Genomic DNA, 13,927 nt, shown 5'->3' with positions numbered 1-13,927 from the left:
AGCTTATCACGATTTTGATTGGTTTTGTCTCCTTGATTTACGATACAACAGATCGAAAAAGATATTGGTGCAGGTTCATTAGCAAAATAATGAAAAATTAAAGTCAGTGGAAATGATATATAATCTAATTTGTCATTCAAAACTTTTCTCTAATAAAGTGTATTTCAAAATAGTTTGTCACAATGGAAGATAAATCAATAACTCCTCAATCAAGTTATTTATAAATTTAACTTACATGCATGAAATAATAGAATATAGCATTTTGTTTTACCTCATAGTGATGATTCAATTTAAACCAAAACCGAATTGAATTGTGAATGCAAAAAGTCTGATTTGAATGTTTTTTCTCCAATACTGTTTTTATTTTCACTTTATTTGCATATCAATTTCTCTGCTGTGTCCCTGTATTTATTATAAAAGCATTTAACTGAATACAATACCATCAGAGTTAATGTAATTAGAGACTGTGACTTAAAACGATGTCTTGTAGTGTCTTGTAGTATTTTCGACTGTAAATAAAAGTTATTATATTCATCTTCAATAATTCAGATAATATTCAAAGCTAATTACAGAATAACATATTGCACTCGAATTGTATCTTTTAAGCACATAATTCGTTTTAATAATTACAATAATATGACACTATGAAAGAGAACATTTTTCTTGCTAAGTCATATTCATCTATAAACCTGCTGTTAGAGCATATGGGTAGAATTAAAAAAACCCAGTTATTTCAAGTATAATAACTGTTGCAAAGTGTTTTTGTAATGCACCATAAACATTTATATTTACATTATCCAGTGTCTTTGTCTGTGATAACACTACGTATCGATTTTGTACTATAAAAACCATAATACAAATGACGCCAAATTGAGGCGCCGGCGGGGTTTGCTTATTTATATTTAAAAATTTAATCGTACGATTGCCTAAAATTATATAAATATAAATAATAAGGATTCATTCTTTGAATATTATGAGGTGATAATTTCGGCCGGGGCGTGATCAAATCTATCATAAAGCCCTTCGGGCTTTATTGGATTTGATATTATTCCTATATAATACTGAGTTTGATACAAGGAATTATTCTCAACAAATGTTTCAAAACATCAACATCGTCTTCTTTTAACAGCGTGACAGTTGTGCAAACAAAACAAAATATGAGTATTTTAAAGTAAATAAGATACTAGTACTTAAGTTTGTAATGCAAATAGCTTTAAAGGTATCAGATATGGAGATATCCCCCCGCTTTACTAGTAAATTTCCGGGTATATTCATAGTTATGACTGACTGAATCAGGTATTCTGATAAATCAAAAAAGCAACAACATGAATATTTTATCATTTTAATTTGACAGCAGTGTTTGATATTCTAAAAATAACTATTGCCATAATATAGTAGTTACTGGAAACATATTACATGAACATTTGAACAATGCCATATTAACTGTACACGTAAAATAATACACTGTATCTACATTAACGTCTATTAAAAGGTTTACCACTGCAAATGTTGATATGACGTCAAAAGCGTAGTCGTCGATAAATCTTATCGAACAAGGAGTAATACTGTAATTTTTTATGTAGAATATACCATATTTTTATGCGAACGAAATATGATATCAAAATGTCTAACGCAAAGCATAGAGCAATTTTGATTGGATAATTTAAAAATAAAACTTAATCGTTAAGCATCAATATTTAGGAAAATGAATAAAAATAAAAATTTTCCTTGATATAAACCTTTTGTTTATGTTAATTTTGTGTTAATGGCTGCAGATTTGTGTCTCTGTGGTTAAATCTGGGTCTACAAGCTTTGTAAATCTCTATTGGTTGAAATTACCATGTAAGAATAATAAAAAAAAAAACATACAATCATAATATTTGATGCCAAAAAATGTATTTGATATTTAACTACGGAATTATAATTTACACTTACACCTTTGATATCTCTTAATTCATGCGATGTTATATATGTTTTTTATATCTAAAGACTTGTACAAGTAGGTATTCAGCCAATCAACCCGAACTTTCCGCGAAGCTGCATGTACACGTCTACATCAATTTGAACCGTAAGATCTTAAAAACTTTTTTTCTCTATGAGGTAACTAGTGTTAAGGAATTATAACAAATACATGTATTACAAATGTATAATACATTATACTGATGGCTTACCATAAATTACTACTAGCAGTTAAACACGAGGAAATAATTATTAATTTTCGCGAAATTTCACGAGACACACACCTCGCCTATTTTGAAATCTCATTTATTTCTATTAAATAGTCGCGTAAAATAAGGATTATACATGTACAATATGATCAGTGTTAATCATACAGATGGTTTAGGGGAAGATTAATAACTTCTACATTTATGTACTGATCATATGACTCTTGAGAGGACTGTCTATTCCAATTATACGTATATTCTGCAAGGTCGCGTAACATTTTTCTAGTTTTTTGTCCATCACTTGTTTTTTTCCTGTGAGTATGTCCAGATTTGTTGTTATTGTCAAACATTTTTGCATGTTTATTAGTGTCAGGTTTGGTATAAGTAGGGTTGTTTTCCTTTGCAGACTTATCCGGAAAAAACTTATTGTATAACTTCTCAAAGTTTTTGGTTAAACCAAATTTTAAGCCATGCTTCTCAAGATTTTGGTTCTGTGAATTGTCTGAATGTTTATTCAGTATTGGAGTATGACTTGTTTTATAAGAAGTTGGGTTTCTTCTCCGATCCCTTCTAAATTCACGATTATTCTCTTTTTGTTTATCCTCCTTAGTTTGGGCCTGGAATGGTTGTTCTATCATTAGGGTTGGAGAGGAAGAAAACTCATGATTGTTTAAGCTTGAAAGATGATTAGAGGTAGGTTTTAATACTTTCTGAAATCCATTCTTCCGACTGGTGCCTTTAATGAAATGGTTGGATGTTTCTTGGATATCACCTTTCCGGTTAAGAATGGAATCATTTTTCTCAAAAGCAGTTCTTTGATTCTTCGAACGTTCTATTTTGTGCGAACTGTCAGACGGTAAAGTGTTGTGTGATGAATTCGTTAATATGGAATCCGAATCTACAATTACCTGCAATTTTTGAATGAAATTATTTACCACTTTCCTGATTTCACTTTTTCTGTTGCTACGCAACATTGTTTTGAATAAAGATTCCAGGAGCGTTTCTGTTGTGTTTTGACTTTCATCACTTCCTTTACTGTAATTTTCGTTTATCAACCCTTCATTTTTATCGTTTGTTGTTGAATCCATAGGATGTACGTTTTGCATGTCAGTACCACCATTAGGTCTGACTACTGCGGGTTGTAGATCACCGTAATTACTATTCCACCTTATTTTGTCAAATCCTATGTTTTGGTGCACCCCAAACTGTCCATGCTTGGCAGCACTTTGCATTTTATGTCTGTTGTCATTGTAATTTGTTATTTCTGTAACGCTTTGTGCACTTCTATAAAAATTCAGTCTTTGATCAATAGTATTTTTATTTACTTTTGATGCATCTAGTTGAGACCATTCAGTTGTCTTGGAATCATTAAATGGACTTGCCGTTGTCATATCAGTTCTAACATTTGATACTTCCGGAGGCAAAAGTGGAAGCAACATTGATGCTGACAATTTCAAATAAAGGCAACATACCACAATGATGAAGGTATTTACCAAATTCATCTGAAAATGAAATTAACAAAAGTATTGCATATTGCAAAGTATTGCATAATGTTAATTTGTTGACTTCATTTTCATTTGGTTGCCCATGATCATGTTTTTAAAAGTAATTTGGTTTTTGGCATCAATGAAAGTACAAAATGTTTCATAATGACACATTTTCAAAATTTAGTCTTCAAAAGAAAACTACACTCTAGGAAAGGAAAACAAAACTGAATATTTACCTTGAAGATTGTTAGTCCCATACATAGAACTGCTCTGCATTGCTAACTGAAAAAAAATAAATTCCATTATTATTTTTATGAGTCTCGTCATCAATTAATACTGATTATTTCTATTTTAAACTCTTTGCATTTGGCCCATTTGTCAAGTAATTATTGAAAATCAAGACATTTTTCTGTAGTGTCAATGACAGCTGTGTGGGTAATAAATTAGCAACCAAACGAGAATGCTAGTGATTTTATGGACACATTTGACAATTTGTGGTTAAATTCATCATGTACTTTAAAAGAGATCTGACAGCTAATAATGACGACAAATAAATTACGAACACGCTTTGCAATACCAACACGTTTTTGTACTGAAGTTACTGTAATGGTTTCTGATAGCAGTGTACACAGATACAATTATTTATATAGAATGGTTTAAAGTATGAACCAGCTATGATATTCCAAAGAGTTTATCTAGTCATTCATAATGCTTGTATTCTGGCCATTAAATAATTTCTTTTTTTTATCATTCTATGGAGGACTTTTCCCAAACTTCAAAAAAGTAAAACGTCATAATCTACCCATTCAAAATTTTCTGAGAATATCCAGTACTATTTTTTTTCATGCATTTAAAATAAATGTCCTTTGTGTTTAGATATAGTCATTCAAGAAAAATCACTTTGTGCATTCAGTCTCAAACTCAGAATATTGTCTCGAGTAAATACCGTAACCATTTATTTCGTGTATCCTGTGTCAATATAAGATGATGAGTTTTATGAGAGAATCGACGAGGCAAAAGACAAGACATCACCATCAGAAATCGTCAAACATAATAAAAACTGCCCTAAATCTAGATCTTTGTTTCTTGTGTCATCATAGCGTCTTCAGTTCATTTGAGAGGGGTTCCCGTTTTGGCATTCTTTAGAAAATCAACTATGTAGAGATCCCTACCCACAATACAAATTTTGCACAGGTCAGAACAATTTCACAGATCTTTATAACCAGGACCCAAAACACACTGCATCATTATATAATGTTAATCCACATTCCCGACCTAGAAGCCTCTTTCTGTTTTATAGTAAATTAATTTATTGTGCTGTAATAATACTAGTAATGATAAATTTCGTCGTGGTCGTCAATTTTTTATCCCGGAACATATGTCAACTAAGCATTGCTATTTGAAGGTATCCCACATTGACATTTATGATATTGAATACTGATGTTGTTGATATTTTTCAGATGTGCTGTTTAAAGGTATCCCACATTCATGATGTTGAGTCTGATATTCATTATACCTTGCCAAGCTTACATTTGAAAATTAAAATAATAAACTCAAATTTTTGGGCTTTGCCGAAAATCGGAAGAGTGCTGTCTTTTGGTTTATATATTTTAAACATCATTGGTATTTGAAGATTATCAATTTGTTTTTATTTTTTCTTAATCAAGCTTCGCTAATTAATAATCAACGAAAATTTCTTTTCAAAAATCCGAAAATCATCCGGATTTTTTTGTTTTACGACCTTGCGCATGCGCATTACATTGAAGGCCCTTTAGTTAATGTTTCAACAATATCACATTTGCATTTGCAACTCAGAAACGATATTACAAATACGTGTAAATTTTCATTGAAAATTTGTCATATTCTGTTCATCAAAGGAAATACGGGAGAGAACTCTAACTCTGTGCATTTGATATGAAAAATCCCGAGAGTTCCGAATGTCAAGATGGTGTGTAAATTCGAAGCGAGTAAAAACGTTGGTGAAAAAGTGTTGAATTCTTCATTAATATGAAATAAATTTTTAGATGAGAGGTTTTTAGATGACAGCTTTAAAATGGTTTGTTATGAATAATTTGACTGGTATTTTCAATGCAGCTGCATTAATTTTCTCCAAAATCGTTTCGGAGTTCTGCAATTTTTTTGCAACATTCCGGGTATATGGGATGCATTTTAACTGTCGTGAAGGCCTGTCACGAGACACAGTTAGATTCTTCTAACTAAGCAGAGTGTAGTGAAATTAATAGCATTATTGTAGGCTTAAAGCTTGGTTATATAAATGTCAACAATTTGATGTGTCGATGTATCTGTTTTGTAAACGTCCGATATCATATGCAATGCAACCCGTGTTCGCGCAGGTCAAAGTCTGGTATGATATTGAACATTATTGTTGTTGATATCTTGTTGATACTTTGTCGGGCTTGCTATTTGAAGCCAACCCATATTTACCTTATAAACATTTGGTTAATAGTGTTTTAGCCGTGTCCGTTACCACGATTTACCTTCTGTTGTATTTGCAATATCTAACATAATTAATTATTATCATTCAGTATCAGTGTAAAAGTAACACGACTACATAAAATAATCACTTTGGTTTCAAATTATTTGTAACCGATCGATTTGAAATTTGGACAAAACAATTTTGAAAGTTCAACAAAACTAATTATCATCATGCAAATGATAAAAATAAGTTTACTTTAAACATTTTTTCCTATTTAAGTTTATAATTCTAATATTTTAATCTTTTTAACTTTCACTTATGTCTTTTCTTTTAAGTAACATGTATATTTAAGTCTTAAAAATCTCTTTTTCAATGCTTGTATCGTGTTTTATTTTAGTGTGTGTGTGTGGGGGGGGGGGGGGTAAAGGGGGTAATTCGCTTTATTAAAACCAAAATTATAAAATAATTATAGAATTTTTTAAATAATTCCATATATAAGCTATATAAACAAAATTATGACATAAATGTCAAGATTACATTAATAGCAATAAAAACTTCAAACATCCGCTTTGGTTTAAAATCAACAAACGGCATTTTCAAAGCTAAATGATTTTAAATAAAATCTTAAGTCCAATGGTCTGCACAAAAGTCCAATGCCGACAACCATAAAAAGACAAGAGAAAGGGACGAGTGAGACAATCAGACTTTGGCGTAATCATCGCACTGCGAAATACAGCATGCATAACACTGATCATGTAATTATTGAGGCGTCTGTATATAATTCTAGAGACAAACCTGTTAACATGGAAGTTAAAAAAACCTCATTTGAACCTAATTATGCAGACAAAGATATATCGAGCCTTGTTGTGCCCTATAATTACGCTTTATCAACCTATTATACATCATCAAACATTTATATCAAATAGAAAGAATACTTAATTCTTTTACATTATTATTAATCAATATCAATCATAAAGCAAGATTAGGAAGTTCTTTGTACAATCATCAAAATTTGGTAAAATCAACGTTATTGTTTTTCAGTGATTGATTAAACCGATTAAAGATCTATAACTATATGAGAACAATTTTCTCTTTTCTTTTACAGATTGTACCGAGTTTTGGGATAAGTGGGAGTGGTAGATCTAATTGTTGCGCAGAAAATTTATCATTGTTTGATAAAAAATACGTCACGTTTTACTAGGATTATCATAAAAGAAGACGCTTTTTAAAAATTCGATGAATTCAATTTTTGCATTCAAATTTCATGATACGCATAATCAGTATATTCATAGGCCCTTGTATCTCACAATTACATTATATTCATATAAGGAGTGATAGTACAAGACAGCTAGACACAATCAAAGTACTGAAGTACTGAAAGCCGGGCTCTTTTGGTGTGTCTTTATGCATATTGTGTAGTAAAGACTGAAAATCTCTCTCTCTCTCTCTCTCTCTCTATCTCTCTCTCATGCTTTTAATGTCGGCAAAGCATCAGAGAGCGACCAAATTTTGTAAACGGCTATAAACAAAAAATATGTCTGTCTAGTAGAAGCAAAAAAGTTCAACAGTTGCTGCCTTAAATTTTGCAACAAGCATTATATATTCAATTCCCGTTTCTTCATTGCGCAGCAAAGTAGTTCATGGAAATTCATGCGCATTGTATGTGTCCAAAATGCATAGTTATGTTTTAAAAACACATTATTAATAAGAAAACTAAAAAAGATAGACAATTCATTAGAAATCAAAAAAAGAAACAAACTGCCAACACTATTGACAAAACGTGGCTCTTAGTGTAACTATTTGGTATAGCGGAAGCTTTACCTTGACGCTGTTTGGTTTTTTGTTTATTTGTGCTATTTATAGTAACATTGGCGATTTGCCTGCCTATAGCCAGGACTCTGCTTTCAGCAGAGCCCGGCTAAAAATGAACTTAATATAATTCAATACTAGGTTTGTTTTGATTTCGGTTCAACATCTCAAAATTTTTATTTCGATTAAGCTTATCATGCAACATCTATATATTTTGTACATAATATCATATAATATAAAGATGGATTGATTTTAACTTATTTTTTATTTGTATATATATAAAATAATCCTGTTGGTTATAAAGGTGTTTAATACTTGCATATGTTAAGAAATGACATCAGGATGCTGAGAAAGATAACTTAAGTTCCTAACGATATCCATACAATTTTTATTTTATGAGAGTTATTTCATTCAGCATTCATTCAACACATTAAAAAATTATCATTGCAATAAACACATTATTATTAGACAAAAGTTCTTAAATCTAAGGATTCTCCCAGGTGAATTTTTCTTCACTCTTCTTTTCTTTGCTTGTATCTAAAACGTCATTTTGATCTAATAATTTTAAAGAATCGCTTGAAAATGGGTTGATATTCGAAAGCTTTGATTGTTTTGCCGTGTTAGCATGATTCACATTACTGTTTAGGGCATTTGTCAGTAAGTTTTCAAACTTCGAAGAGGTACTAAGTCCACGGGAATTAAGTCTGGCCAGTAGCTCTACTCGACGACGGTGAGGAGCTAAACGTGTTGACTCCAACGATATCTGTGGCATTTTGTTTTGTGTTTGAACAGTATTACTTTGAGGTTGCTGGATGTTGTGAATGCGGTGTATATGATGTGTCCTTCGATTTTGATTGGATTTACGTGTAACTTCTTTGCTTGTTTTAATATTTCTCTTTGAGGAATCCATAGTTTGCTCTGATTTTTGCTTTTGCGAATCATGATTCAGCTGCTGTCGTAAAAAGTTATTTAATTTTTTGAGCAGCAGAATTCTTTGAAGACTTTCATCGGTGTTTTCTTGCATATTGTGTTTGGATGCAAGTTTTTTCTCTGCTGACGTCTTTTTCTTGTTCTTTTTGGGTCTAGTTATTTCAATTGCTGTAGATTTTTTGAATACGTTGGGGTTAGGTGAGAGTTTAGTCTGAATCGGATCTTCAGGGTATTCTAGTTTTGTATTCTTTTTGGCTGAGGTCTTCATTCCACCAGCAGATTTTAAACTCATTAGGAATTTGTATCTCTGATTTTCCGGCATTAACTGCAACAACTGTCTGACTTTTTTCATTTTAATTTCCCTGTTTTTATTGTTCTGTGGTTTGATTTCTTTGCTAGTTTTTCGAACTTTTTGTTCCTTTAACTCCGTTTCGAAAGAAACAAAATTAACCTGAGACGGAGGACGCCTTTTATCCAAAAAAGAAACATTTGGATGCTTTAAAGTCCTCTCTAGGTTAACAGATTTCTTCCTGTCATTGCTGTTCTGATCTTTAATTTCTTTGCTAGTTTTTCGAACTTTTTGTTCCTTTAACTCTGTTTTAACAGAAACAAAATTAACCTGAGACGGAGGACGCCTTTTATCCAAAAAAGAAACTATCGGATGTTTTAAACTCTCCTGGTTAACAGATTGTAATGAACTGTCTTTTACCTCTTTACTATTTTTCGCTGTCTTTGCTGAAGTTAAAACGACAATTTGTTTAGGAGGTCTATTTTCCAGAAAGGATACCGTCTGATGTCTTGCTAGTTGATTCCTTTGTCGATTTGGGCTCTTATTGACTTCCTTACTAGATTTAACACTAGTTCTACTTCGAAGTCTTTGAAGAATAGAAGCAATATTTGAGCTTGGTCTATTTTCTTTGATCATGATCGATGCATGCCTTACGCTGTTGTCCGGTTGTGTTGATTGAATTGACTGGTCGAACACTTCTCTACTGGATTTTCCTCTTTGATAACGTCGAAGTCTTTCGAGAATTGATGCTCTATCGGCATTATTGAAAACTGTTGATTGCCTTCTGTTGAAATGCATAGGCGAAAAGTTACTCGTCCTGCTAGATACTTCTGGACGAAATCCGTCATTTCTTCTCCTAAAAGACAGTAATGACGGCATCGATAACTCTGAAGATGATCCGCCTGGTCCTAAAAGGGATCTCCTCGAAGATGAAGGCCTTGAGACTTGAAATCGTGGCATGAAAGAGGAACCAGTAGATGATCCACCTGAACCAAAATTGGATCCCCTCCAAGAAGAAGTCCCTAAGACCTCTTGAAATCGTGGCGTGAACGAAGAATCTACAGATGATCCTCCGGTTCCGAAATGCATTCTCAAGGGAGATGCTCTTAAGGCCCCTTGAAATTGCCGCGTGAAAGGGGAATCAACAATTCTCCTGGGGCGAGCAAACTCGATACCATTTACAAACAAATTCTCAAACACGCAAAATAGAAGGAAGGCAAAACTGCCGAAATTAAGCATCTGAAAAAATAACTTTTTATTAGATGTTTATAAATATTTAGCAATGTCAAGAGAATAAATAAGAACAAAACGTACCATTTTTAACCGTTACTGTCCTCTTTCTGCAAAATTTGTTCTTTTCTTTTTTCCTTTTTATATGACTTGACGAAAACGAAATGGATCAATGACTGTGTTGATATGCATTTGCATATAACGGTAACACCATTGTCTCATTAAAGCTAATCATTCATTTTTTTTTCACAAAGATAGGGATACCTAGATTTTTCACTTCACGTCAATGTAAAATATCATTGTATGTGATTGATGAGGAATTGTGTGGAGTTAAATTTGTTATTCAACAATTACATCATCAGTAAAAACTATATTGCGTCATTCTTTGGGGGGGGGGTGAAGAACAATTTAAACCGATATAAGGAACCAAGGGGAAGAATTGCAGCATATACTTATGTTTTCTAGCAACAACTAACTTCTTGAACCAGCTCACTCTTAAATTCTATTTTCATCAACGAATAAGCCTAACAGTTTCTAACTCCATTCGTATTATTATTATCATTATAAATAAATCTTTTGTTATGAAGTTTTGTTTTCCTTTGATGTTGAACAACGACAAAGTAAGAAAATTACGAACTCGGTTAAATTAGGTTAGTTCAAGATCCCATCTGAAAAAAAAACTGTCATGTTATAAGAAAAGTTCATTACTAAAAGAGAAAAAGGCAGAGAAGAAGCTGTTGGTGTAAATCAATTTACCTGTTTTAAATTCCCAAACGAACCTCCCACTATTACAAGAGACACTTGTTGAGTAGAAAATATTATAAATAAAAAATAACAATAAACGTGATGTATCCGTCAAGAGGTTTCTAAGATGTTCTTTGCTAAAGCAATGTGGATAATAATGTAATTCGCGATCGCTTACTGCAAAAAAAGATTTACACTGCAAAAGTACAAAAAGTTTGAGTTAGTTTTGGTTATACGTTGTTTCGTCTCCTTCAAATGAAAAGCACTAAATTTTGTTTGATGCTTTTAAAAACCTAAAATCATAGAAATGTGAAACTACCCTGTTAAATTACATGTTTGAGTAATTTAGTTTTTATTTTATTTTGCAGGAAACAGAAATAGCAATGCACATAAACTAACGTAAATCATAATATATTTCTATACAATAAACAATCCGTCCAAGGGTTTTTTTCATTCAATTCGAAGTTTATTTCAAGATATTTTTATTGAAGTTTATATTTTTCACACAAAGTTTCTAAACATTGACGCCAACATTGAAGGGGCATGGTCACGATTTTGATCAAAATATATTTTTCCGTTTCTAATGTTGACAATGATTCAGTAAGGCATTTCTTATAGTCAACCAAAAGTTGGGTATAAGTTGTCGACTTTTAAGTCACATTTAGAGCTCACATTTTTCCTTGTGTTAATAAAGCTCATGTCGTTTTTGTTTACATTTCAAATGTTGAAGAGAAAATTCCAAGCCAATGGCTAAAATGGATGTAATAAACGCTAAAAACTCTTTTATAATCATTATGTTTAAAAAACGAATTGGTAGAAAAATCAGCTTGAAAAGTTACTTAACCCAGTTTATAGAACCAGTGTAACCAAAAACATGCCTCGTACCACGTTAACATGTCAAAGAACTATTAGTTATGCAGCTTTAGATTATACGACTGACACTCAAGACTCGGATGATCATTAGAAATGCATAAATAAAAAATTGTTAAAAATAAAAATAGATAAATAAAATATGACAAAAATTGAAACCATGGCCCTGTATTTCATACAGATTAAAAGAATATGCAACGTAATTATAAAGAACAAATATAAATTTCTTTTGTTAAACACGCAATCAAATGTCGATTATATCTTAAATATGAAGAAAACCATGTGCTATTTATAATCGTTTGTACAAGATTGTTATTGTGACAAGCCTAAGAAAGAAGCCTTTAAGATTTCTTTTTGTAACCACAATCAGCAAACATTTAAATTTGCAATTCAGATCATTGCAACCAATCGATCATCGAATAAGCCGATGATGGTCTTTGACAAATTACAGCGATTTTCATTAAAGCAACCAAAGGAGAGAGAAACAATATATGGTCATATATGTCATTATTGATGTATTCGTCTATCCGAAATTCTATTTAATTTGTGGTGTTGGGGAATGTACATTTCTCTATAAAATGGTTTTGTGTAAGATTATCTCTCTATTTTATTGCTATATCTATACTACTATATTAAATTATAGACTCGAATTTTTGGGCTTTAATACTGAGAAATCAGAAGAGTAATGTCTTTTGTTTTATATATTTTAAACATCATTGGTACTCGAAGATTACCAATTTGTTTTTATTTTTTCTCAATCAAGCATCATTAATTAATAATCAACAAAAATTCCTTTAAAAAATCCAGATATCATCTGGATTTTTTGGATTTTACAATCGTGCGCATGCGCATTACATTCACACTAAATCATGGGAGGCTTTTTAGTTTATGTTTCCACAATATCACATTTGCATGGATAAACTCAGAAATGATAATAGAAATACGTGTAAATTTTCATTGAAAATCTGCTATATATTCTGTTCATCAAAGAAAATACGGGAGATAACTCTAACCCAGTGAGTTCCGAGAGTTCCAAACGTCAAACATAATGTGTAAATAAAAGTTTAACGTTGGTGAAAAAGTATTCAATTCTTAATAAATATGAATTAAATTTTTGGATGAAAGGTATTTACAGCTTCAAAATGCTTTGTTATGAATAATTTGACTGTTATTTTCAATGCAGCTTTATTAATTTCCTCCAAGATCGTTTCGGAGCGATTCTGCAACTTTTGCAACATAACGGGTATATGGGAGGCACAGGTGAAGGCCTGTCTAGGTCTAAGCAGAGTGTAGTGAATTAATATCATTATTGTAGGCTTAAAGCTTGGTTATATAAATGACAAAAATATACGGTATGTCGATATATCTATTTCGTAAATGTCCGATATCATATGCAATGTCAACTCGTGCACGCACGGGTCAAAGTTTAGTAATTGTAATGTTTTATTGTATAAATTTAAGTGTGTACTTCAATTACTACAGAATCATTTTTAATCGTCAATGTTCATGGTTCCCTAATTTTTTCTGGATCGTTGGGACGTTATTTCTTAGCTAGCAAGTTCCATTTTGTAAATAAATATTAAACAAATGCTTATATACACGTTCGTGGCGATGTAAATTCGTGGGAAAGGGTTGCCCACGAAAGCCAATAATATTGGTCCCCATGAACGTTTTCGGAAATTATGTGTGTAACTCTCAAGCAATGTATCATTTAAAGGAAAAACATCATTCCAGGAAATGGGTGTGTGGATCACAAACCTCCCAATCCTCTTCATCTACATCACTGCAAGATCAGATTATGTCCAAATTACTCTAAAAAAATACTGTTTTTATAAGCAAAAGGCATTCGTCCAAACAAATAGCTATTTCGTCCGAATAAATCCTAGGTCGTCCAAACAAATAGCTTATTCGTCCTAACAACAACTTATTCGTCCATTGAAATATCTAAGTCGTCTGAACAATTAAG

General features: G+C 31.8%; 1 protein-coding gene across 1 annotated transcript; it reads right to left on the bottom strand.

Annotated features, from left to right (window-relative positions):
* Positions 1–8,115: 8,115 nt before the first annotated feature.
* On the bottom strand, positions 8,116–10,356 carry LOC128181800 (uncharacterized). Its single transcript, XM_052850334.1, has one exon. It carries the CDS (start codon positions 10,354–10,356, stop codon positions 8,383–8,385), a length of 1,974 nt encoding a protein of 657 aa, XP_052706294.1. The 3' UTR covers positions 8,116–8,382.
* Between the last annotated feature and the right edge of the window lie 3,571 nt (positions 10,357–13,927).

Source organism: Crassostrea angulata, chromosome 4, assembly GCF_025612915.1.
Source record: "Crassostrea angulata isolate pt1a10 chromosome 4, ASM2561291v2, whole genome shotgun sequence".
Classification (NCBI taxonomy): Eukaryota; Metazoa; Mollusca; class Bivalvia; order Ostreida; family Ostreidae; genus Magallana; species Magallana angulata.
This window is presented reverse-complemented; position numbering and strand designations above follow the sequence as displayed.

What these genes read in the sequence shown, in the direction of transcription:
- LOC128181800 (XM_052850334.1), bottom strand. Translation starts at nt 10,356, where the DNA reads ATGCTTAATTTCGGCAGTTTTGCCTTCCTTCTATTTTGCGTGTTTGAG.